Source organism: Amblyomma americanum, chromosome 10, assembly GCF_052857255.1.
Source record: "Amblyomma americanum isolate KBUSLIRL-KWMA chromosome 10, ASM5285725v1, whole genome shotgun sequence".
NCBI lineage: Eukaryota > Metazoa > Arthropoda > Arachnida > Ixodida > Ixodidae > Amblyomma > Amblyomma americanum.
The window spans coordinates 56,584,170-56,608,222 of NC_135506.1; the positions used below are offsets into that span (position 1 = coordinate 56,584,170).

At 48.6% G+C, this 24,053-nt stretch overlaps 1 protein-coding gene across 6 annotated transcripts in view; it reads left to right on the forward strand.

The window, feature by feature from the left end:
* Positions 1 to 24,053, forward strand: part of LOC144107008 (putative protein kinase C delta type homolog) — a 387,210-nt gene that overhangs the window by 298,674 nt on the left and 64,483 nt on the right. For 4 of the 6 annotated variants that reach the window (XM_077639983.1, XM_077639984.1, XM_077639982.1 and 1 more), the window contains 2 exons: positions 16,309 to 16,410; positions 20,179 to 20,564. In XM_077639983.1, the coding sequence (XP_077496109.1) occupies positions 16,309 to 16,410; positions 20,179 to 20,564 (488 nt within the window). Of the gene's footprint in view, positions 1 to 1,292; positions 4,549 to 16,308; positions 16,411 to 20,178; positions 20,565 to 24,053 lie in introns of those variants that run through there. The other 2 variants (XM_077639980.1, XM_077639981.1) reach the window with 1 other exon arrangement.

Consider the following 24,053-nt stretch of genomic DNA (forward strand, 5'->3'; position numbering starts at 1 on the left):
ATGGAAAACCAATACGAAACGCTTTTGAAGACAAAAAAGCATTAACTTGACGTCGGGTGATTAGCGGATATATTGATTGTAATAGCAAATTATTAGATTATATGAAAAAAATTGCGCTCATAGACTGTTTCCCGCTCAAAAATACTTTTGTGCAGAATTGTTGGTTGTGTTCTGCTTGGGCAACGGCTTCGGTTCGTAGTATTCAAATAAACAGTCGCAGTGAACGTCTATTAACAACAAAAACAAACAACAAAAGATTCGAGCTGTGCTTCTTCTTCTGCGTTTCCTCTTGTTTTATACTTTGCATATACACTTTGTTTCCTAAACATGTACTCAAACCTGCACCAACTAGCCCTACTAAGGAACGTTCTGGGTTTGCTTTCTGAGTGATGCGCTGAAGACCTGTGTGTTAATCCATCACGCTTCTCTTGCCATCAGAGGTGGCATGAATAAAACTGTATGGTCAAAAGCGGCGTGTAAAAGTTATATTCTTTACTAGCCGAATGTGAAAGTTTCACCCTCAGTAACCCACCTTTCATTCTGAGCACTCTGGTTGAAGAGAAACGGCCCAGGTCTCCTGTCAACGGGGCTACGCCCTAAATGCAAGCATTGCGGCCAAGAACCAAATGCCAGAATTGAACCACGATGGTTTTAGTCATGAAAATAATAAATGTCATAGATAGCGTACGCTATCCATGACGCTAGCGTAACACAAACTGCCCTGGAGAAATGATCACGTTCTCTAACCAAGCTGCGGTTTTAATACTTTCGGCTCACTCATAGAGAAAGGCGACATCAAAACAAACATCAACGTTAACCACAACTCTCTTGACCATTTTTTTTCTTTCGTCTGTGTCGGCTTTGCGTATTGGAGATGCTGTTGACATAGCTCTTGATATGCATACAACAGCCCGTGCCCGGCACTCCTCTGTCCATAGTAAGAACTCCCGCAGCACCGCGGCCGCCTACAAGCCGGTAAAGACAGCTGCACGTGCGCATTCTAAAAAGCCACCCGAGCTGCCTGGCGTGTGGCAGCGAACGGCCTGTGGCAGCCCGTGTTCTCCACATCCCAAAGTCCTCCTCTCCCGCAACCCTGGCCTGGCTCCAGGTGGAAGGGAACCCCGAGCGCGCGCGGACTTCTTGCTGCCCGCGCGGCCCAAGGTGGTAGCGGTAGGTGGGCGCGATATTTTCGAACACAGCTGCTGCACTCTCTTCTGTTCCTCTCTCTCTCTCTCCCTGCAACGCTGCCCCTCCTCGCCCCGGCCAGAAAGCCGCACTGGTGCCACAACTCCAGCAGCCCTCTCTTCTCTCCCCGTGCGCGCGGCACAAGCAGGGACCTCGGCAGAGTCGCAATCTCCTTCGTGGCGCGCGGACCGCGCAGCGCCGCGCTGAAGGAGACACCTGACGTAGAGCAGTACGGCCTGACGTCGCACTAGCGCGACATAGCGGTCAGTAGCAGGAACCAACGCCGCGAACCTTTCGAAGCTCCTCTCAGTGCCGGCACTTCTGGAGACGGTCCTTGCCTGCCATTGTGTTTGTTCGTGTTCCCGTGCTGCGGGCGCGCGGGCTCGCCCTCCCGTCCGGATGTCACCGAGTCGACCCGCTCCGCCTGCTTTGCCCCGCCATCAAGCTGCCGGCACGGAAGTGATTGAAGACGTGCATTCCTAGCGCGCTCTCCGGACCCCGCCTGTGCTTCAGACGAGCGGCACAACACCCGCTCTTTCACTTCGCTCCGTGGTGCTCGCCTTGCCATCATGTCCTCGGTGAAGAGACGAGCCCGGACCCCTCTTGGGGGTCCGCCGTTATTCGGAAGCTCTGCCTTCACCACCCTCTCATCGACGCCGTTCGACATACCTTCGCGCTCGAGGGCCGGGTTGCATCAAAGTTCTCTGGACCTCAACAGGGCACGGAACCCGCCGTTGTCCCGTAGGTTTCGGGACAGCAGCTGGGGCTCATCGGAGTGTCTCTTCAGGCCTAGCTCGTCGGCGCTGGCTTCGACGGCCAACTACGTGCTGTCCAGCCTGGGTGGCTCTGATTTCCATCACCGCTGCAGATCTCCCGCGAGGGGAATGACGCCGCCTCCACGCCGCATGGGCCGCGAGTCTAGTCCGTCGCCCATGTCCAGCTACTACAAGTCTACGTACGCGTCGTCTTGGTACGACGAGTACAAGCCCGTCATTCGCGAACGTCCTGCCCTGAAGGAGTACCACCGGCCAGCGAGGGGTTCCAAAGAACGGAGAGAGTCTATGGGCATCATTACAAGACATAGACAAGTGGTGAAGTTCAGGGAGGACCCGACGTTGCATGAGTCCAGTCCGGTTGTCTCGCGCACGAGACAAGACGAGTCGGGACACAGCACGCGTTCCGTCGACTCAGGCATTGGAAGCTTCAAGGAGGGGCAATCGGGTCAGTCACCTGTCGACTTCGAAGACATGTTAGGTTTCGACTCACCACCTGCAGCTGCCGAAGAGATTCGCCGCGAGCTGCTCCCCGTAACAGGCAAGGAGAGTTTAAAAAGTTCCCAGAACGACGTTGCGAATGATAACCTCGGTAGAAGACGTAGAATGAGGAACCGAGACGACTCTGAGGAGCGCCTAAACTCTGCTACTTCAAGCGTACCTCAAGAGTCGGAAAGACTAGCCCGCTCAGCGCAGCGCAGGCGCGACAGCGCGCCTAAGCCTAATGGCACCGTACCTGAATGTCCAGCTGAGAAGCACTCAAAGGAAGGCGAAATAACGCCTACCATCGAACTTCCGAAAGTGAGCGAGATATACGAGACTGTGGTTGTGAAACTCAAGAAGGGTGCAAAGGGCAAAGGGTCTCCCGGAGACGTGAGTCCTACACCTGACCGTGTGGAGAGTGTTGTGCACTGCCTCCCGACGCCCAACGGCCACTGTGATGACACAACTGACGAGTCGCTACAAGGGAGGACACGCGAAATCTCACCCGCTGTAATAACGCTAGAGCTTACGCCGAAGAAAAGTGATAACGACGCAAAACAGCCCACACAGGACACAAAGGCGCCAACAGCTACTGCAGCAACAGCGTTGCCAGGAGCTAAGAAAGCGACGAAGGCGAGTAAAATCTCTGCTTCTCTTGCTCAGCTTAAGACTGGTCGAAAAGCTGAGCAAGAGCAAGCAAAAGTTAAAAAAGATGCCAAGGCAGGATCCGCAAGTCCACAGCCCAAGTCCAGCCAGCCACCCACTCCGGAACCTCGAGGAAAGCCCAAGCCTTTCAGTAAAGCGCCGGAAAGTGCGACGAAAGTGCACGCTCAAAACCATGCAAAACCTAAAACGCAAGACATGAAGTCGCTGAGCGCGGCAAACGCCACTGATGCACAAGCACGCGTTCCGGTAGAAGCCCAGACTGAAATCAAAGAAAAACAGCAAACTAATATTACTTCCTTGTCCAATCAGCGGGATAAGAAACCAGCATTCCAGCAGCAGGAGCCACCGATAAAAGTCGCATCCGAAGAGAAACCACGCGCTGTCGAGCCTCCGAAGACGACCGCAAAGGACGCTGCAACCACTGCGGTCCCACAGACGAAAGCCGTCCCAGCAAAGCCTGACAGTGTCGTTGACAAAGCAAAGAAAGATGCAGAGACCAGCAAGAAACCAGCCCTGGGAATGCTGGAGTTCCGTAAGAAGGAGCCGTTGGGCAGACTCGAGTTCAAGTCGAAAGAACCCCAAGGAAGGCTAGAGCTCAAAAAGCGACAGCCGATACCGCTGTGTGCTCCTCCGGAGCCCGTTGCGGCGACAAAGCCTCGAGAAACCACGCCACTTCCAAAGTCGCCTCAAGAAGCTGCGTCTACTCCTCCAGTCCCACCAAGGAAAGATGCGGCAGCAGCTGTAGCGGCACCCGCCAGTGTTGAGGCAGAGAAAGTTCCGCGCACCGGATCGAAACCTGCCGTTCCCACTTCCCTACCGCAGACGAAGCGTCCTCCAGCGCTGCCAGAGAAGCCGTCGCCGCTGTCAGACAAGCCGCACCTGCCCACGCCACCACCACGTGCGGGCTCGGAAGAAGGCAAAGCGGACAAGCTCCTCAAGAAGATCAGGAGAAGCAAGGAATCTGAATCGAATCGATCCGCTCCAGTGAGCCCACTGTGTTCCACTGCACCCACTCCACTATCCTCTCCTAAAACCGAAACTTCTCCTGCCGCAGTAGTCGGAACTCCTCCCTTGTCGCCGGCAACACCCGACGCGTCCAGCGGTGAACCGCCCTTGAAGGCTCCGCGGAAAGTCAAGAAGGTCAAGAAGGCCTCCAAGATAAAGGTCGCCAGCAGCTCTAGTAGCACTAGCAGCGGCGGTAGCGTTGGCTCGAAACGAAGCGCTAAGAAGGCATCCAAGGAACTTGAATCGGCGAGCGCCAAAGCCGAAGCAGCAGCAACGAGCACTGCAGACTCTCCAGATGGCGTCCCGGTAGCCGACGCTGTAGCGGTGGTCGAACCGAAAGGGTCGGTTAGTGAACCGCCGAATGTCGCGGCCGTTGAACTGACACCGGAGAATGCGGAGCAGACGCCGAGAGATGACGAGGCTGACGCGTCATGCGGTGAGTTCGGCGCCCTGGTTTTATTTCTTTCTTCTGCTTTCTCTTCGCCCCGGTTCCTTCGTCAAGGCCGCTGGCAGTCCGAAAATACAGTCCGCTGCGTTGTTTGCGGTCAGCCTGCACGAGCCTTGTGGCGTGCAGACTGTCGCTACTAGCCACGTTTTGCTAGCGCTAAGCTGCTTTTTTCTTCAGTCACTCGGTAAAGGTGCGCAGTTATTTGAAGCTTTCTGACCCTGGACCTGTAAAAGCCAACGGGGGAAATCGTATTTGATGTCGCCGGCATGTCCCCGGTCCTTTTTTAAAGAAGCCAACCAATGACAGCCTTCACATCTGAATTTACCTTCAGGACAACAAAACATTAAAATTTATTGAGCTTCGTCAAATTTTCACTATTCATCCCGACGCGCGTACAGTTCTTGAAGAGCTGTCCATGATGGTCGGCAGACCCCTTATTACGTCTGTTAGTACAGTTGTGGCTTAAACTGGCCAATATTTATGAGTTAAGCTGCCAAACGCCGTCTTCAGCTGCACAATTTCCTTCGAGCAAATGCAATTTAAAATGCCCTCAGTTGAAGGAGAATGGCCACCACGTGCGGTGGTAATGTGAGCTAACAGCTTTCATAAATGTCACATCATATACCATATGCCATACCAAACCATACCATATCATACCATACCGTACCATACCATACCATATCATACTATACCGTACCGTACCGTATCGTATCGTATCGTACCGTACCGTATCGTACAGGGCAGCACCATACCATGCATACCATACCCCTCCGCATCGGTATTAAAACAAATTTTTGCAATTGCACGTTCCATTGCAATCTTTCCATGTAAATTTTGAGCTAACGAACTGCTCGTCTCTCGGGCACTTAAAATTGTAGGCTTAAGTTCTAGAGGACTTTTGTTCATGCCATGAATTCACGATGGCGTCCATGCACATGTTAATGTGTCTGCTCCTCTTGCGAGGAATTCAACAGAAATGCAGAGAGGGGCCAACGTGTGGCTCAGTGACCAGTGAAGCTCAGTGACCAACCTGTTGATGAAACTCTGCTTTCTGTTAGCCGGTCTTAAGAAATTTCAGCTATTACACGTGGACTTGCATGTGATCGTATATTGGTCATTTACGAGGCTAAATGCCCTCATTTTGTGTGTGCATAAATGGCAAAATATTACACAGTTAACCCGTTCATTATCACAATGTCAGCCCCTAGTGAAGCACTTTCGTAAGGACTGTAAGATCAGGCGATGTTAAAGGTCCTGCTGGCTTTTATGTTCTTGAAGCACTGCAAGTGCTAAGCTTTTTGCATGTGTTTTTTTCTAGGGGGCAGGGGGAATTATTTCGCTTATTTGCGTTTTACGTTCATAAGTCAAGACAATCTTTTATGCTAAACGACAGACATCAGTGGTGCGTTGTAAGGGCACAAGCGTTTCTCTAGCATTGGAGCTATGCCAGTCGCTACATCGAAATGCGCCCAGCAGTTCGAACATTAACGTAATTACATGCGCTTCAGCGTTATAATTAACCGCGGGATGTCTGTACAAGCCTTCCTGTGACTCGGAAGTATCTTGGAAGAACACGCTTTTGATACAAAACGAGTTTTGTACAGGTATATTAGAAACAAAATTGCGGCGCAAGTAAAATGTGGGATTCCGTAATGCCATTTGTTTAAGCCCGGCAGCAGCATCGTTGGATATTCGTTAGGAATTAATCAAATGCTCCGGATTACATCTCATCTCAGCAAGTAGTTCACTACCTGCAGAAGTCACACCTCTCTCCACTCTCTCCAGAAGTCGCCTGGAACGAAAGCCGACCGTCGTAGTTGGATATCACACCCGCGGCGGCGCTACAGTCGAACCTCGTTATAACAAAATGGTTTGCCACGAAACAATGGATATAACGAAGGAATGACGATTCCACTTGAAAGCTCGGTCAAGACTGGCTGTAACGAAGTAATCGCCGCGCACCTTCGACTTCGTTATAAAGAGGTTTAACTGTATAACCACTCACCCATCACTATGATGCGAAAGCTCCGGTGCGACTCAGCAATAGGTGCGAGGATTATCGGAGAGCAGCTCAATCCTACCTAGCGCGAAAGGTCAAGTCTCGCGCTCTGTTCTTCCTGTCGTCCCCACGGCAGTGACTCAGCGCGTCTCCGGCAAAACAGCCAGTCGCGACTCTCGCGCTTTTGGACCGCATCTCGCACGAACGCGGGTTTCGTTCCAGGCTGTTGACACCGCTGTATCGGCGGCGTTGCTTTGAGACCGCGCACGGTAGACACAAACTGTCACGGGGGCCTTCAGGGCGTGACGTGCACCGCCGTCTGACGTACTTTCCGCGAATGTGTTTGTCTCGATCTAAAAATACGGACGCGAGAGACAACGGATCGGCCAGAGTTTGCGGGGCGAGGGAAAAGAAGGCGGGGATGTGCCGCGAGGGGAGACTGAAGAAAAAAAAGTGGCCCTCCGGTCACTGCTTGCCCGGACGTCCAGGCTAATTCTGTGTGCGGGACTTCCGGACTTGCTATCCCGTACCCTGCTGTTGCGGGGCCTGTTTCAGTAAAGTGTTGCACATTTTAACCGAGGCCAGAGACGCTATATGCTGAGGTGTGTGAACGTTGACTGGCGCCCGTATTTCGTGTAAACAGACAGTAGTGTGAGTACGATGAAGGCATGTTAAAGACGAGAAAAAAAGGCCGGCTTTGTCATCGTCTTCTATTTTTCTTATTTATTTCAAGGCATTTTTAACCAGAAGAATATTTCACAGCTTAGAGCTTGGAAGCCTTTACAAGCAGTTAACAAGTGTCAGGTTGGTTCCCTGCGTTTATGGTATCTGCTGATCGAATGAATGAATGAATGAATGAATGAATGAATGAATGAATGAATGAATGAATGAATGAATGAATGAATGAATGAATGAATGATAATGTTTTGAAGCTGCATTGTACACGCTACACCCTGTAGAAACTAAGTACGTTCAGCCCTAGTGCCCTGGCTCACGCTTTGGGCGTCCAACAGCCTGCTTCATATCTGCTGAATTATGATGCACATGCTGGACAATCGTTGGCAAAGGAAAAATCATTTCTCTTGTTTCCAAATGTCAAATCGCAGCGGTATACTTGTATGCTTCAGAGTTGAGACATGTACGTATGCTCGACATGCAGATCGACTTTATTTTTTTAAGGAAGTTATGCATTTAGAAAGAGATCCGCACGTAGCTAGCACAAATGTCGGTTTTTACGTGCGCACGCCTTGATAGCTCGTCACCAAAACCCACAAATATCAACTCTTCGAAATTATATAAAATTATTAGCATAACGGCGTGTCTTCTCAAGCAGTGCCAGATATATACGTTACGTTGTCGTAATAGTCCAGGCGCGAGGGCACCCCAGTGACTCCCAAGATGAAGCCCTGACTTTATCTTCGGCATACTTTGACGAATAGCTACCAGCAGAGCTGCGATATTAATGCGGTGCTCACTGCAACAAAAGACTTCAGAATGCGCAAAACGAGACGGGACAAAACATGGTCGCTTCCAACAGTCAGGTCTACTAACTCCGCATGCGCTACAATCGGAAATGTGCGCTATATCTGACATGTAACAAGTCGGAATGTGCGTAGACTGGTTTTCAATCGTTAAATCTTTAATTCCATGTTCTTTGCCAGGCCAGTGAAGATGAAGACCCGTTGGCAGTGGTGCATCCGTGCTCTCTAATGAATTCGAGACGTCATCGCCTGTCAGGTAGCGCGTATTTAATGAAGCCCCATTTCTTCCTGCTGTCTTTGAATGCGATCATTAGCCGCCGACTCGTGGTCCATCACAAACACAGTGGCGTCCTGATCTTCGCTCATCGAAGGTAGAAAATTCTCGTAGTGAATTTTCGCCACGAAAACTACTTTTCGTCCCGCTTTGCGAAGCAGTGAAAGCGACAGCTATTGGTCAGCTCTATCGCCGGCCAATAAGCGTAACAAGACGTTGTGACGTCGCCGCGCGTACGCTGAGACGGTGGCAATTACCCCTTTTGTCACCGACCTAGAAGTTGTCCCGTAGCTCAGTTATTTCTGAAACTATTTGTCTGCTGAAGACGGGTTAGTGACACCAGCGACGACAATGAACCCGGAAAGCAAACTGGCAATGCTTCTGCAGAAAAAAAAATCGAACATGCCGCAAAGCGACAACAAACAATCCTGTTCACGTCTCCACAACTGCCTTTCACTGTTGATCGATGATGAGGCATCGGTCCCGATAGCCAGCAAAAAACACGCGCCGGTTTGCAAACTTTTCTCTTTCATCGCTGCGGTGCTTGGACCCCATTCAAAAACACGCGGTTCAAGCACGTCGGACTTCGACGTCTTCTCGACGTCGTTGCGGCATCGCTTACATAACGGGAGTGCAGAACGAGGGGCACGTTCGACGCTGCGCGGAAACTGAAAACCGTGCACGTGGTCGACGTCCCCGCAGCTGCTGCAGGGAGCGGACCGCGCTCCTTTGAGCCAAGACCGCGGGCCGAGTCGGCCGCGAGGCAGCGGGCGTGCCTGGGCTGCTTGGAACGTCACCAAGAGCAGGCAGCTAGCGAGGCAGGGCGCGAACGCCATTTTTTACGCATTCCACGGGCCTTCGCTAGCCCCGTCTGCCTCCTCCCAGCGAGTGGGCTCGAGAAACTCGGGTAAAATAGAGTGGGTGAAGAAGGTGGGCGAGGGGGTAGCGGAGCGCCGCGCGAATCATGCCGCAAATCCTCCGGAGCCCTGACTTAAACCGCTCTACTCAAGAGTGCGGCGCACCGAGCGGAGGGCGCCATTTTGGGAGCTGCTTACGGAGCGGGAAACCCCGCTTCGCGGAAACCGCGACTCTCCATTGTGACGCAATCGCGGGGAAAAGACAAATCTGTCAGACCTCTGCGCTCGTTACATCGTCTGTCTGCGATGCGGTTGCAGCCACGATTTTCGGCGCATGCGCGGAGGCTTACGCGTGATCACCGTGCCATCTGTCGGGCGTAGCGCGAAGCAGTGCCCCTTAGCGAAGAGCCAACGTCTGTGCCTGCCCGAAAGAGGCGAGGTGTTTAAACCGTTGGAATGTTCCGATAGCCAGCGAGCGCCATCGGCAGTTCACAAATGGCGTCTAAGAAATCTCCGAGACGAGCCTCAGTGATTACATGCACTGTAGATAGCATGTGTAGACAGGAGGGAATAAGCGTACGCTAAAAATCTTGTGTCGGTGTTTCTGGTCATGCGTTGTTGCTGAGTTGCTGCCCCCCCCCCCCCTTTCCACACTATCCAGGCAAAATTTTATTCATAGAAACAGAAAGAAAGTCAGTTCCATTAGTGGAGCGACGTCGTCGTTGCAAACAAGAGGAGATACTGTAGAATCAGATGCGTTTATCGTTATTCTATGGTTTTACATTACATTTTTAATAATGGAGGTGCACCAGAACTTATCACCGGAGTCGTGTGTGGGGTGCTAAAATTAAACACATTTAATCATCAGGGACCATCCTTAAAGGTACAAAATGAATACAAAAATAGCCTAAACAAGAAAATGCGTAAAATGCATAAAATTTTGTATTATTTTTGTTACTCTACCTAGGGCTATATGTTCTCATAGATTTTATTTTCTGAATGAAACGACATATCTTGCGTCACAGTTTGAGGTAACTTTTTTCACAGGTTTGCAGCAAGAAAGTACCGTACGAATCATCCGTAAATTGTTCGAATAGGTGGTGCGCCTGGAGTGTCGGATGAAATTGATCGGAGTGAATGTCTTCCTGGGTGATCTGTGAGCTTTGTCACCCGACAACTTACAATGCGACGAATCAGATTGTAAGTGAAGACTAGCACATAGTAATTTACGCATGACGTTAGGGACTGAATACTGAGCAGTGGATAAGCAAATGCTACTGAATCAGGCCTTCTCGCAAAAAAAAAAAGAATCGCGCCCATTGTTTCTCTGATTTCACGCCAAACCCATCCCGACCTCATTGAGTTTCATCTCTCTGATATGGCACCTATTCTATAACATCTCAAAGCCACTGCCAAGGAAAAAGCTGATACGGCAGTGTTTGTATACAAAATGGTGCTTTTATTTTCGCTTGGCGACTCCTATTAGCAACGCTTGAACGGCTGTGCCAAGTAAATAAACAAGCCTATAAATAGGCGCTGTGTGGCGCACAGCCCAAGACGTCAACACGATATCGCGGGTGACGACGGCTCAGTGACTGAAAATACTGTCCTGAGAAACCTGAAAAAATGAAGAAAAACACCAAGGCTCACTCAAAGGCAGGCAATGTCATCGCTTTTTGGCAAGCCGTTCGGCCACAACCACCCCTCAGAGGAAGTCGCTCACCGGGCTATTCAAAGCCGTCGCAAAGCCACCGCCACTGTCGCCAGAAAGACAGACGTCTAATGTTGACTGCATTCTTAAAATTTGCTCCTTCAAAATGTGTAATTGGCTTTACTGGCCTATTCTGTGGTGTTTTTTTTTTTTGCAGTCATGTAATGTGTGTTCCCTTCCATTTTACCATAGGTCAGTCCATGTGCAGTGTTGCTGGCTTTTGTGACGAGGAGTAGCCGATGCATCTGTCACACACGACTTCCTCATTCGGCGTTCATTGTAATAAAGGATGTCCCGAAAGCGACACAACACAACCACATTTCGCCAATATTCTCGTCACGTAACCGCTTCTGTGCAGTCGGTATTGAATGGCCCTCGTCAGGAGGGAATAATTCCTTTAATTTCTGCACCCTTCCTTGTATACCGTAAGGGAAGAATAATGATCAGTTCAATTCAAATAAATTATTTACGGACCCTGGTGGCTTTGTAAACCGCAAAAGGCAGTTGGGAATGCTCAGCATTCTTGGTGAATTTTGCTCTTTCCCCCTCTCTCTCTTAGTGAATTTTAATAAATATGACCCCTCAAAGGCGTTTTTTTTTTTTTCCTTTGAGCCTTTGCGTCGGAATGAAGCATTTGCGACTCATATAAAACACTCGCGGTTGAATAATGCCTTTGCAAGATTGGTACTTATACGCACTCTTAGTTGCAAACACGAAATGAAGCCTCGTGTTTTCTACGGCCTACTCTGCGTCCCCCCTGTCTACTGCTACCCGTTATAACGCGCATAAGATAACGCGCTCTGCCGTACAATCAAAATCATCCGCACAACTTTACTACGTCTATCATAGTCCCCAACACCCCCCCCCCCTCCACGCAGCTTCAGAACGTTAAAGTTAAGATACCATCGCATACCATACTAATCGTTAAAATTCGGCAAGTGCATTCAGTATATGTGGTCGTCTTGATCACCGCGCAGCAGATCACAGCTGCCGTTCGCGACAAAGGCACAGCTCTGCAGTTCCCCAGAGACAGCTCCAAGTCCGTATTTGCCGCATGCCCTGTAACTTTTGTCGAAGGCCCTTAAAACGCGTTGACACTTAAAGGTGCAGTTGTCCGCCCTCCCTAAAGCCCAGTTTCACCCAAACAAGCTCATGCGACCGGATGCGAATGCCGAGAGGAAAAAATACAGCTGCATACAACTGCGACATCTCATTGTTAAGTACAACATCTTGTTAAGTACAACATCTTGTTAAGTACAACATACTTGTTAATTAAAACATCTTGAGATACATCCGTGAAGAGCAGTACCCATGGCACGCAGGTGCCAGCCTTTTGCTAAGGGTAACTTATCCGCGCGCTACATTCTATCAGTGATAACTTATTTTCATTAATTTTAGAGAGTAAGTGTACCTTCAGGAATATCTACAAAAATGACACTCCTCTCGATAGGACTAAGTGAGAAACAAGTGTAATGTTTGGCTAAGTCGGTCTCGAATTCAAGTACCGCGTAGGAACAGGTTCGCCTCTATGGCTGCAGGACTGGCTCCACTGTAGGGCCATTCATAGAGTCAAAACCCTAAACGCACATTGGAGATATTCCACTCCGTGAAAATGAGGAACGCGTGTTGCCCATATAGACGAGCGCACGCGTGTTTGACGGCGGTAGGCACCGCTGACCGTAGGAATGTCGAAATTTGACCGACGGTTGCGCTCGCAAACTGTGGGAAATGTGGAGGAGTCCACTTGTGAGCCCACGCGAAAGTGCGAACGGGCTAAAGAGTTGTTGGTAAGGCGACCCCTAAAAGCTGGAAAGCGAACATGCTTTCGGGCCTCCAGATCTATCGCATTGCTTACTTATTAAGCCGAAATGAAGGTATGTAACACTTTTAACGCGATAGTTTTAGAGACCCGTTGTGCCGAAAATCCCGTGTCGGCGTTGTCGGCGCTGTGAACGAAAAATCACAAGCACGACTCTGGCTGGTGGGCCCAGAAGCAACCTAGGGGCAGGTGGGCCGCTAGGTCACACGTGACCTTGCGGAGTCATCACAACCTGCCCACCGGATAGTGAGCGAATTGCCCACCGTGGAATGAGGCATTTAATGATTGGTCGCTCGGGATGAACAACCTGGGCTTCACAAGGCCCACAGCTGGGAGCACCTATGATCGCAGGGTAGTGGCGCATCACTCAACAGCTGCATCACTGCACCAGGAGCGATATGAGAGCTCCCATAGATCTATGAATGTAGAGTAGAGAACTGCCTTCTGCATATAGGGGAATTAAACCATTACACTGTCCGGTCATACTCGTAAGGCGGAGCTTAAGTGTCCTGTCCAACTTTTTGTTGTCTGTTGACCTGATGAATTTACGGGGCAATATGCTACCGAACTCTGGGCTAACCGAAAAGCATGACTCAGAAATTAGTCCTACTGGTTGTACGAAAATAATGAAAAAGTAAAATCAGATGGAAATGCCGCACACACTTACATATCGCAAACAAGTAAGTATTTCAAGCACGTTAAAAAAAATCAACACAACAAGACTACAGTGGTTCATGGTGCCCGAACTCCGCAGTGCACACGAACACACATCCTGCTCTCTCGACGGGGCCGTCACAGCGCTGGCCACGTGCTCCGGAACGGTGGTTGCGAAGCCAAAAACAGCGAGAAAGGTGCACAGCAGTCTCTTTCCTCTGCAATGCGACGCGCACTCCAGGCCAGGACTGATGATAATAATAATAATAATTGGTTTTTGGTGGAAAGGAAATGGCGCAGTATCTGTCTCATATATCGTTGGACACCTGAACCGCGCCGTAAGGGAAGGGATAAAGGAGTGAGTGAAAGAAGAAAGGAAGAATTAGGGGCCGTAGTGGAGGGCTCCGGAATAATTTCGACCACCTGGGGATCTTTAACGTGCACTGACATCGCACAGCACACGGGCGCCTTAGCGTTTTTCCTCCATAAAAACGCAGCCGCTGCGGTCGGGTTCGAACCCGGGAAGGACTGATGAAGCGCGCTTTCGGCGCAGACCGGCGGACGCGTGTTACATGGCGCTATAGCAGCGGCTCTCACAAGAGAGCAGAGATACAAGCGCAACTTGAGCTCTGGACGATTCCCCAAAAGCATGCAAGGCGCTCTCCTTCCGCGAAGCCCTCCCCTCACGCCGCTTGAATGCTGTGCACCCTAGCGTGTCTCCTCTCGGAAGATGGGAGGCAAATCAATGCAGCTGCCTGGCTCGGCTCCAGAGGCGCAAAAATATATATAGGCGCTTACGGAGCCGAACATTCTTCGAGCCCACCTGGCGGCGCCAAAACGCGTGTTTGTTTTTTATTTATACTTCCAGCTTCGAAGTTATGGTCCGTCAAAAAAAAAAAAGACCGCTGTATTTTTTTTCGTGTTTTCACGGTATTTTCACTGTTACAGAACTTTACAACAAGCGCCTACTGTCAATGGCAGTATTGCTTGCTGTGTCACACTACTTGCAAGGAGTGTTCTGCACCCTTTCACAACAGCCTAAAAATAATTTGGAAGCGTGTTTCTAAACAGGCGAAAATTCACGGGCGGTCAGTGCGAAATATGCGTAGGGAATGCGTTAGCATGCGGGCTCAGATTTCGTGAGTGTTTCTTGTTGACTAACTGAATTCATTACGAGTAATGATATTTTAAGTTCTTCGTTTCCCTGCTGCGATTGTTCACATCTACCGCCTTGTCGTACTACTTGCTCCATACTCGCCAGCTTTCGCTGGTGGCTCATACCTCCCGCCGTGCCTTGTGACTTGATCCATCCCTTTGCTTTTGGGCGCAAGCATCCTTGTGGTTTTTCGTTTGGAAGCGGAAAAATGTTGATGAAGACGGCGATTGTCAAAGCACAGCACGAAAGGCAGATCAAATTTGACCAAGACAACGATATCCTCTCAGTATAACACGATAGACTATCAGTACATCACACGGGAGAAATGGTGGCGCCGATGGCCGAGTGGCCTAAAGTAGCGGCCTGCGAAGCTTTCCTGTTCGCGCTCGGCGCGCTCGAAACCTGCTGGGTACGTTTTTTATCTGCACTCTAGGAGACTGGTCGCCGAGAACCGTCGGCGTCATGCTTTCGTTCGCGTAAGCGTTCTAATGCTAACGCATCAAGAGGCGCTGTTCACTTAGGGAAATGACAAGTTTACACTTTCACCGCACGCGCAGAGGGGTCCAAACATGTGCTCCCTTTAATCGGTTCCGAACACGCTCAGAGCACGCAATCTCTTGAATGCTGATATCCGAGGCCTTTCCTTTACAGCGGACATGATAAACCTGTCGGTAATAACTTGTGACTGCGCTTTTCTTCTCTTGTAAGGCTTGCGACGCACCTTTTGATCAGCAAGCTCATTTTCACGGAAAATCACTCGTTCGTTAGCGCAGGCTGTGCTTCCTATGATATATACAAGGCACAATGGGAAACTTCTAGGCCGCGCAAGCCATGCGATAAGCCTCTGTAGTAAATACATGTCTGCTGTCAGAGATCAATGACCGTTCCTTAGGTACTTTAATGGATGCATGTTGCGTGACCGCTACCAATAACGGCGGTGACGTCGCTTTTCCACCTGCTAAAATAAATTCGTGCTCAGTGAACAATTTGTTGCAATCGTTGTTCATATTACGGTTCAAATGGTCCATCCTCGAGCCTCAAGCTTATTCACTCGCTCAAACATATCGAGCTACTCGTCGCTCGATATTGACGTGGGCGACCTGTCCTAACGAGTACGATTATCATTTCTAACAAGGCGCTAATTGCTACTTGCCGCAAAAAAAAAAAGAATGATTGCCTCGTGTGTGTCCCCTAAAGGCTTCTGAAATGTTCATATTGATATGCCCTCCCAGAGCTACGCTTATAAATAAAGCTACGGGATCAGACACAACAAAACTAGTATCTTACATCTAACGGGGAGTCAGAAACGGCTGGAACCGAATCAGCGTTCCTGTGAGAAGAGGAGGCCTATGCAATCGACAGTGTAGTCCGTGTCGAATACTCCGCTACCGTTTCTTGCATATTGGATGCTTTCGAACAGTTTTTTTTCCTATCCACGCAAAATCTTCGTCGTGCAACCAACCCATTTTTGCACATGGTCCAAACGACAGCTCCAGTCCACACAGGCTGCATCGTATACCCATCTTTCCTTTCAGATCTAGATCTAGATCTAGTTAAAACGTCGAAATTTCCGGAGCCCTTCACTACTGCCAAAACCATTAACCATAAATCAAAAGACGGTTTCAAGCGGCACTGCGTCGGCATTACTATTTTTATCCACATAACGTACGCCATTCCAGGTATCATCTTGACCGACGCAGTGATCTGTTCCGCGACGAACACTTTCTTGGCTTGCACCGTTCTAATTTGTTTGTTTTTATTTTTTCCTTCTCTCTCTCTCTCACAACCACACTGCAGAATGCAAGGTCAACTGCCACAAGAAATGCGAGAAGCATATGGCCAACCTGTGCGGGGTCAACCAGAAGCTCCTCTCCGAAGTGCTCGCCACGGTCAAGAAAGGTGGGTGTTGTTGCTGGTTCCTCCAAATATGGTGCAGCTGCAGTTCACAGCAATACGTGGCACACTGTAGCCGTGTAGCGGACTGCACCAAACACATGTACCCCTCAAGACGAATTGCGATTGCGCTCTCAATATCAAACATGCCGCCATATTTTTCTGAAAGCGCAATAACGTCCTTCATTTTTCCTAAGCTTTAGGCCACTGCAAGCGCGACTTTTTCAGCATCCATAACTCTGAAATACTTAGCTTGTTCAAAGGATAAAGTGCCCACTTACTCCCACATCTGGATTTCGTCGCATCTCTTGCGGTCAAGTTACATGCACCGTAAATAAACGTAATACTCTGAAACTATCGGCTAAAGTACACAACTCATAAGTGGTCCCAGAGGTGTACTCATCAGTCGAAACGCACATTAAGCATGTTTTTTTTATGTTATGAACGAAAATTTAGGCGAACAGAAGTCTGCTTTCACATTGCAGTTTTTTGTGCATTGCAGGATATTTAACTGTCTCTCCAAGCATACTCCGTCTAAACGTCGTTGATTTCAGAAGGAAGGCCTAATTTTCTTTTTCGTTTGCCATAATGCAAGCACATAGGCACTCGCGGGTTATCGACCAACACGTTGAAACCGTCAACGAGCGCTAACTTATTTTGAAGTCTTAAGCTCATTCATTAGCGTCGCTCTGGCTTCTCGAACTTTTGATTATACGCAGTACAACAGCTAGGAAGAGCGTTAGGAAGAGCTTAAACACACAAAACTAACACATGCACATTTTTCCGTGCTTCACTTGCGCCTTCAACACCTGCGATCTCGAAGTTTTACCACTCAGTAGAGCTTGGCGTCCACTGTGCCGCTACATGCGCAGTATGACGTCAGCTTCCTTTGACGACGTGATTACCCCGAGGCACTTGCCACGACGTTCACCCATTTGCTGATCTTCAGTCATGGCAGCAAATAGACTGCTGGACTCGTCACCATGATCTTCTTTATGACCCTTATACTATCGGCGTACCCAATGGACCAAATGGCTGAATCCACCACCCCCACTTATTCGCGCTCGATGAACTGCCATGATTGAGGATTTTAAACCAAACCGGATATAGCGTTGAATGAGGATGCTATCTCTCCAGTTATCTAGCAGTTCTCGCAGTCGATAAACGTAGTAATACAATATCTGTTTAACATTTCAAATGTTCCATTATAATTTTTTATTTGTAGTGAATCTTAGTTTCTGTATTAGAAATTTTGAATATTTCTCATTCCTCAAATATTAAAGCAAGGATTTCTATTACGATGAGGAAAATTAAGCAAGCTAGATTATTTATGTCTCTTCTTTTTGAAATTGATATTACAACAGTTCGTAACACCAGTAATACCCCTGCCTTCAGGAAGAATCAACCACTGCGTGAACGACGAGGCCGTACAGAAGTGACAAAAAGGCTTACTAGATGCCGATCTCCAACATCTGTTCAAAGTATATCGAAGCCATGCTTAGAAGCCAGCGTTACTTACGTGTGATATATAGGTACCGAGCACGGTAGCACTTTGTACGGTGGTTGATTTGTTCCAGTGGTGCTCGAAATTACTTTTTTCTTGGTGGGTTCATCGAATAATTATTTAGTTGAGTAATTGTTTGAATGGTTTAGTTATGGTGTGTGAAGTTTAAAGGAACACTGAGGACAACTCTGTTCAATCTTTATTCTTAGCAAAATCCATTCGATAACCCTGTCTGGAAATTTTTATCCTTTTTCGGCGGCAAAAGAGGCGCTTATTGCTGAAAGAGTTTTTTTAAACAAATTTTTTACCGCTCGATTCAAATTCCTGAGGTTCAACTTTTAGTGAATTTATGCAAGTTAATTTTTAAATTAAGCTCTCTAATAAAAAATGATAACCTAATTGCTTGGATCAAGGCTTACTCGTCAAACAGACGCCAGTTTATTACCCTAAACAATGCCCTCTCGCACAGGATACCACTTTAGTCTGGAGTCCCCCAAGGATCTGTTTCTGGGCCGCCTTTGTGTATTATATTTAATAATGATATCGTCCGTGATCTCTTTCTCTGTTTTAAGTTAGATGCTGATAAGAGTGCTCTTTATCAAAAAATCAATCCCATTGAAGATCAAACCGGGCTTAATTATGACTTTCAAAAGGAAAAATCTTGGCTTGAGATGTAACAGATGGTGATAAATTTTGATAAGACAGTGTGTATGAGATAACGCTTAAAAAGAGCCCTCTACTCTTCCGGTAAATAACTAACATTGATTCGCTTTATGAGGTAACATGCTGCAAGTATCTCGGCCTCTTGATTTCTCGTAACCTTTTATGGAAAACACTTTGATACTGCCTCGGCTAATGATCTTCGGAAACTGGTCCTGAGGCACGCATTCCTGTTTGCTTCACCTGAAAGGGTTACCTTGCTTATAACGCTGTTGTCCGATCAATCTTAGAATATGCTATAATGATCTGGGACCGCTACACTAAGAATAATGTTGATGAATTAGAAAGAGTTCAATAAAAGCAGTCAGATTTATACATACAGTTCTCTTGGACGCACCTCCATTATTGACCTCAGAAAAAGTGGCTTACCGTCTGTCACTGACAGGAACCGTGTTTTCAACCTGAAATTATTTTTCCAGTTGATCAGTGTGCAATACAATACAGACACTTCACAAATACTTTGTTATTCTAGTACCTATGTTACACGCACGCTACATTCTTTTTAAGTAAAACCCCTGCCAACAAGAACTAACTGCTCTAAATATTCCTATTTTCCTAGAGCCCTTACAGAATGGAACAACCTATAGCTGGTCATGTATTAACACTGAATTCGATGTCACTGAGTCGCCTCTGCAATAGTTGGGGCTCTTCAGAGTGCTAATCTACTTGATTTGAATTGGTTTAGTCAACTGCTCAAAACAAATTCAATTATGCGCTTCTGCGCGATGACACCACTGTGATATGGTTTTCTAATGTATCAACAATGCTGTAGTATGGTGCAGCAATTTTGGTGTTGGTGACGCCTTGCTGCTGTATTTCTTTTCTTTCTCTCTTTTCACGTTACTGAGGAAATGCGTGTATAGCCACCAGCCATGGTCTTATTTTTAAGACCGCAGTATTTTAAAATAAATAACTACGCCAAAAAAGAGTCCGTGATCATTATCTTGAAGTGAACAGCGGTTAAGAGAGCCTCTGAGATCTTCCGTAAAAAATTTTCCGGCGCACGCAGTATATTTTCGCGATCAGCCAATGTTGGCGACAGCTATATTTTATTTTTAGCCGCCGCGGTGGCTGAGTGGTTATGGCGCTCGGCTGCTGGCCCGAAATACGCGGGTTCGATCCCCGCCGCGGCGGTCGAATTTCGATGGAGGTGAAATTATTAGAGGCCCCTGTACTGCTCGATGTCAGTGCACGTTAAAGAACCCCAGGTGGTCGAAACTTCTGGAGCCCTTCACTACGGCGTCCCTCATAGCCTGAGTTGCTTTAGGACGTTAAACCCGCATAAACCAAACCAAACCATATTTTATTTTAGGCTTTTTCGCGGTTATAAAAGGTCTGTTTCCAGTGACAGTAATGCAGTCTTCATTAAAACACACTAAGCTGTCGATACACGCCAACTTTGACATCAGTGTCGCTTTAATTGCGCAAATGCGCATCACACCATCATGAACAAGGCACTAGATGATGCAGGCCTCCAGTCCTATTGACAAATAGTGAATGCATATTAAGGGAGGACGATTTACCGGACGTGATGCATAACGCCCCCGCAGATATGGCGACGTCGCCCCCTTCGGGGACGGCTACACCGGGAGGCAAGCCCCGCACTGGCTCCGGGGCCGGCGAAGACGCCTCCACCGGTTCTCCGGCGCCCTCCACCGTCGGCCAGCTCCCGTTGGGACCAGCGTCTCCGAGGCGGTCATCCACCATCTCGGACCTGGCCGAGCTACGTCAGAGGGAAGAGGCGGCGCAAGCACAGGAACGGGACCGCCGGGAAGAGAACAAGGGAGCCGGGGAGGACGCCACGTCAAGGCCACCGCTTCCGGGAACCCAGTCGGCGCCGCAGACGCCCACGCAGCAGGAGCGGGTCCGCTTCCGCAAGTACAACCTCACCGACTTCCACCTGCTCAAGGTTCTCGGCAAGGGAAGCTTCGGAAAGGTGCGGACCCTCCTCCTTGGGCGGGAACTTACTTGGTCACCCTTCAGTGGAACGCGTGCTTAAAGAGTCCCAGGCCTATGGTAGCAGCTAAGGTTATTTGATGGATTGGAATCGCAGTAAGGGTTACTGTCAGTAAGGGTGTCACTCTTGCTCACCCTTCTATGCTATGTAACCCTTACTACAAAAAAAATTATCTGCTCCCGCCGGGACTGGCCCATCCTTACGGCCCAATCCCCATATAACCGCTCCACCGCCATAAAAAAAAAAGCCTTGGATCTTAGATACGCGGCTAGCTATCTTTTGTATTGAACAACGCAACGTGTTCAAGACTGTAGGCTTGGGTACCAGACCCTGGATTTGAAGGCCGTTACAACTGAGCGCAGCTGTCATGTTCTTGTCGAGTTTCATTTTCTTGCGCTATGTCCGGTTTCCCTGTTTTCAGCCATCGTATAATTGTTTGCCAGGGAGCGTGGACACTTCAGATTTTAAGTGCTCTCGGTGCAATCGCTCTTGTGGAAGCTAACTGCACCTTGTTATTTGGGGGGGGGGACATGCATGAGTCAACTTAAATCGAGAGAAAAGAGGAGACCGTTTTTTATATTAACTGTAACAAGCTTACTGACATGTACTACTCGATTTCTGATGCATCAAAGTTTCATAGGCTTCAGCTTACATTCGCTCAAACGTTATCCAAGTTCTCGATGGTTCGAATGCACATTTCACTTCGCGTTACCACGCCCGATGTTCCAGTTGGATGCCGACAGGCAGTTACCTGATTCATCTACCTCTCTTAGCACGTTTAGTCAGCGCGGCTTGAACAGCCTCCGTTCAGCGAAGCAGAGTCTGCCCGCGACTGTGCCACGGTCCTCGATCATGCGTGTCCAATTTGGTCCGGAGGAATGGCATTCGTACACGCCCCGGGATGTGGCCCGCTCTGTGCGCGTGTTTGGCGCAGCGAAAGAGGCGAATGTCTCGCTCTGTCCCCTAGAGTAAGACAAATGAACCGAGCGTGGCGGCATCTGGCGTCAGGCTTGTCGAGCATGGTTGCATCAATCTTGAGCGAGAGCAGACGCGCAGACCACTGGGTCACACAGTCTACCCATGCATTAGGCGTCCACCAAGTAGGAAGATAACTGGAGGAGGCGCTGTCAGAACCGGCAAACTCACTTTCGCACCAAGACTAAGTGAGATATCGGGAGCGTGTGCCAACAACCTGCGATAGCGGGTGCACATCTGGCTCCGAGCCGAGGACGCAGAGCTATTATAACTGACAAAGTTGAAAACTGTTACCTTTCTGGAGTGCAGGCTAATTACCGGTGAGAGAGAGAGATGGAAAACGAAGGTTCGACATGACTGCCTTCGACTGAGCGGTAACAAGGTCGTTCAAACGGCCGCCGTAATCATTAAGTACGCCGAGGCCTTCAATCAGCGTGAGAGCGTGCAGTCATACCCTGACTCGAAGCTGCTTTAACTAGTGATGTTATTGAATTAACGACGTCATTCCCACAAAATGCAAAACCTAAAGTTTCTTAGCACAATTATGTCGTCTGTAGTTCAATACTTAAGCGTACTCAGCTCACCAAAACGTCTCATAAAAGTGAATTCTAGTTTTTAGCGCGCGCTTAGAGAGAATGATAAGAGCCACGCCAATATTTAGTGTGGTGTTTATAAAATATCGATATCTTTGTTCTGAGAACTCGCACTGCTTTGTGGGCCTCGTTGCCTGCACAGTTCACAATGTCAGCGTAAAATTGAGGTTTGAAGCATCCTTCGGGCAACAGCGCTGTTTTCCAGGTATTTATTTTTATTATTATTCGTTCTTAAATTCGCCTTCGGCGTCTTGTGTTCGCAGTGCACGCTATAACATTTTTCTTTGTGCTATAAATACAAAGTCCATGACTGTTCTTTCGACTGTGACACGATGTAGCACCATGTTTAAATGCAAATGAACTAAAGCAGCTTAAGAAGCCGCATCCCCGGAATTGAATGACTCAACTGGCTATCGAATGTAAATAAGCGTTATTTGGTTTAGAGGCCACCGCTTTGTATAAAATTTCAGGGTGTTGGCTAATAATTCATTCGTCGTTTTTTCTTAAGCATATGTTCCAAAATCATTTCATTGTTCTACATACAGCCGGGTCCCGCTCAGACCTTATGTAAGTGCACTTTTAATAAGGTCTGTTTACACGCCAAAGTAATAGAAGGAGACCTGCGTCGACGACCAAGCTATTCCATATTAACATTGCTTGAAATACCAGTCGCCCCGCCTAGGGCCATGAATTTTCACTCCGTTCGCAAGTTGCCTCTCTCCGCGATATTCTTGAAGCTTTTTCCCCTAACCTCCTCGTCCCGCGCAGCCCCGCTCTCGCGTGATAAACGACGCAGACACACGTACACCGTAAATTGTGAATTTTGCACGAGACATTTAGCTGGCTCTAGCGAAAGGGGCTGGCAACTTCTGGTGGGCCTTTTGGCAGAATGAATACACGTTTTCACAACACGGGACACTTTTCAGGCTCGATGTGCCGCGCTTTTCTGCAAGCTAGACAACTTCTGTTTTTTTTTTTAATTTTGGTCTAAACCTTTAGCACGCTGTGCAGTTCCTTTCCTTTTTCTTTTCAACTTCTATGGCAGCGTAGTCCAAGGCGGATTAGAATGGGGCGCACCTTCTTTGCTACATGTTTTTATCTCGAGGTATGGTTCCGCGGTGTCCTGGGCCATGATAAACGGCCACGCAGAATCACCATGCGAGCAGAGCGGAACGCTGCCGCTTAAACTCTCCCAGAGATAAATATGAGCCTGCTCCTCGACCGAGGACATAGTCACTCATCCTCCGGCGCAAAAAAAAAAAAACCGCAGAGAGACAGAAGCGTTTATTCAGCACGAGTTCAGGAGCCTCCGTGTGCTCCACGTCTTCAAGCGCTTCTCGGATGACCAATCTAGCCACGCTGGTCGCCCAAGCGCGCTGCGATAATTAGTTGTTTGTGTGCATAGAGGAGCAAGTCCGCAGCTTATGCTAACTGCTGCCATACACTTGGTGGGGTAAACACCTTGATGCGCTGGGCTGATCCGGAATGGGCTGAATTTCGCGGTGTGTACGTGTACGGAGTGTGCGGCAGTTAATGCGGTGAATCGATGCGGCTTGAGGGCGGTGCAGATCAGTAGAAGTAGAGTGAATAGTGATAGCGTTGCCTCAGAAATCCTGGCATGGGTTTTCTGTTTTTTTTTTGTGCGTGTGTGAGCTTTCTCATGGATCGTATAAGGGCATAAATGTTCCTTTAAAATAAACTTGAAAGTTAAGGGGTGTCCGCAGAGTTCTCTCAAGCCTCATAATAGTCATTCCTAGAGAGCACAAATTATCAGAAACCATTACACTCGATGGGAATGTGAACCCAACGCTGTGCGGTCTATTGGTCATGTGTGGAATCCTCCCAGAGGCCGTTGCAAAGTGTGGATGCGAAATTTAGGATATCAGTCGGTGGACTGCGA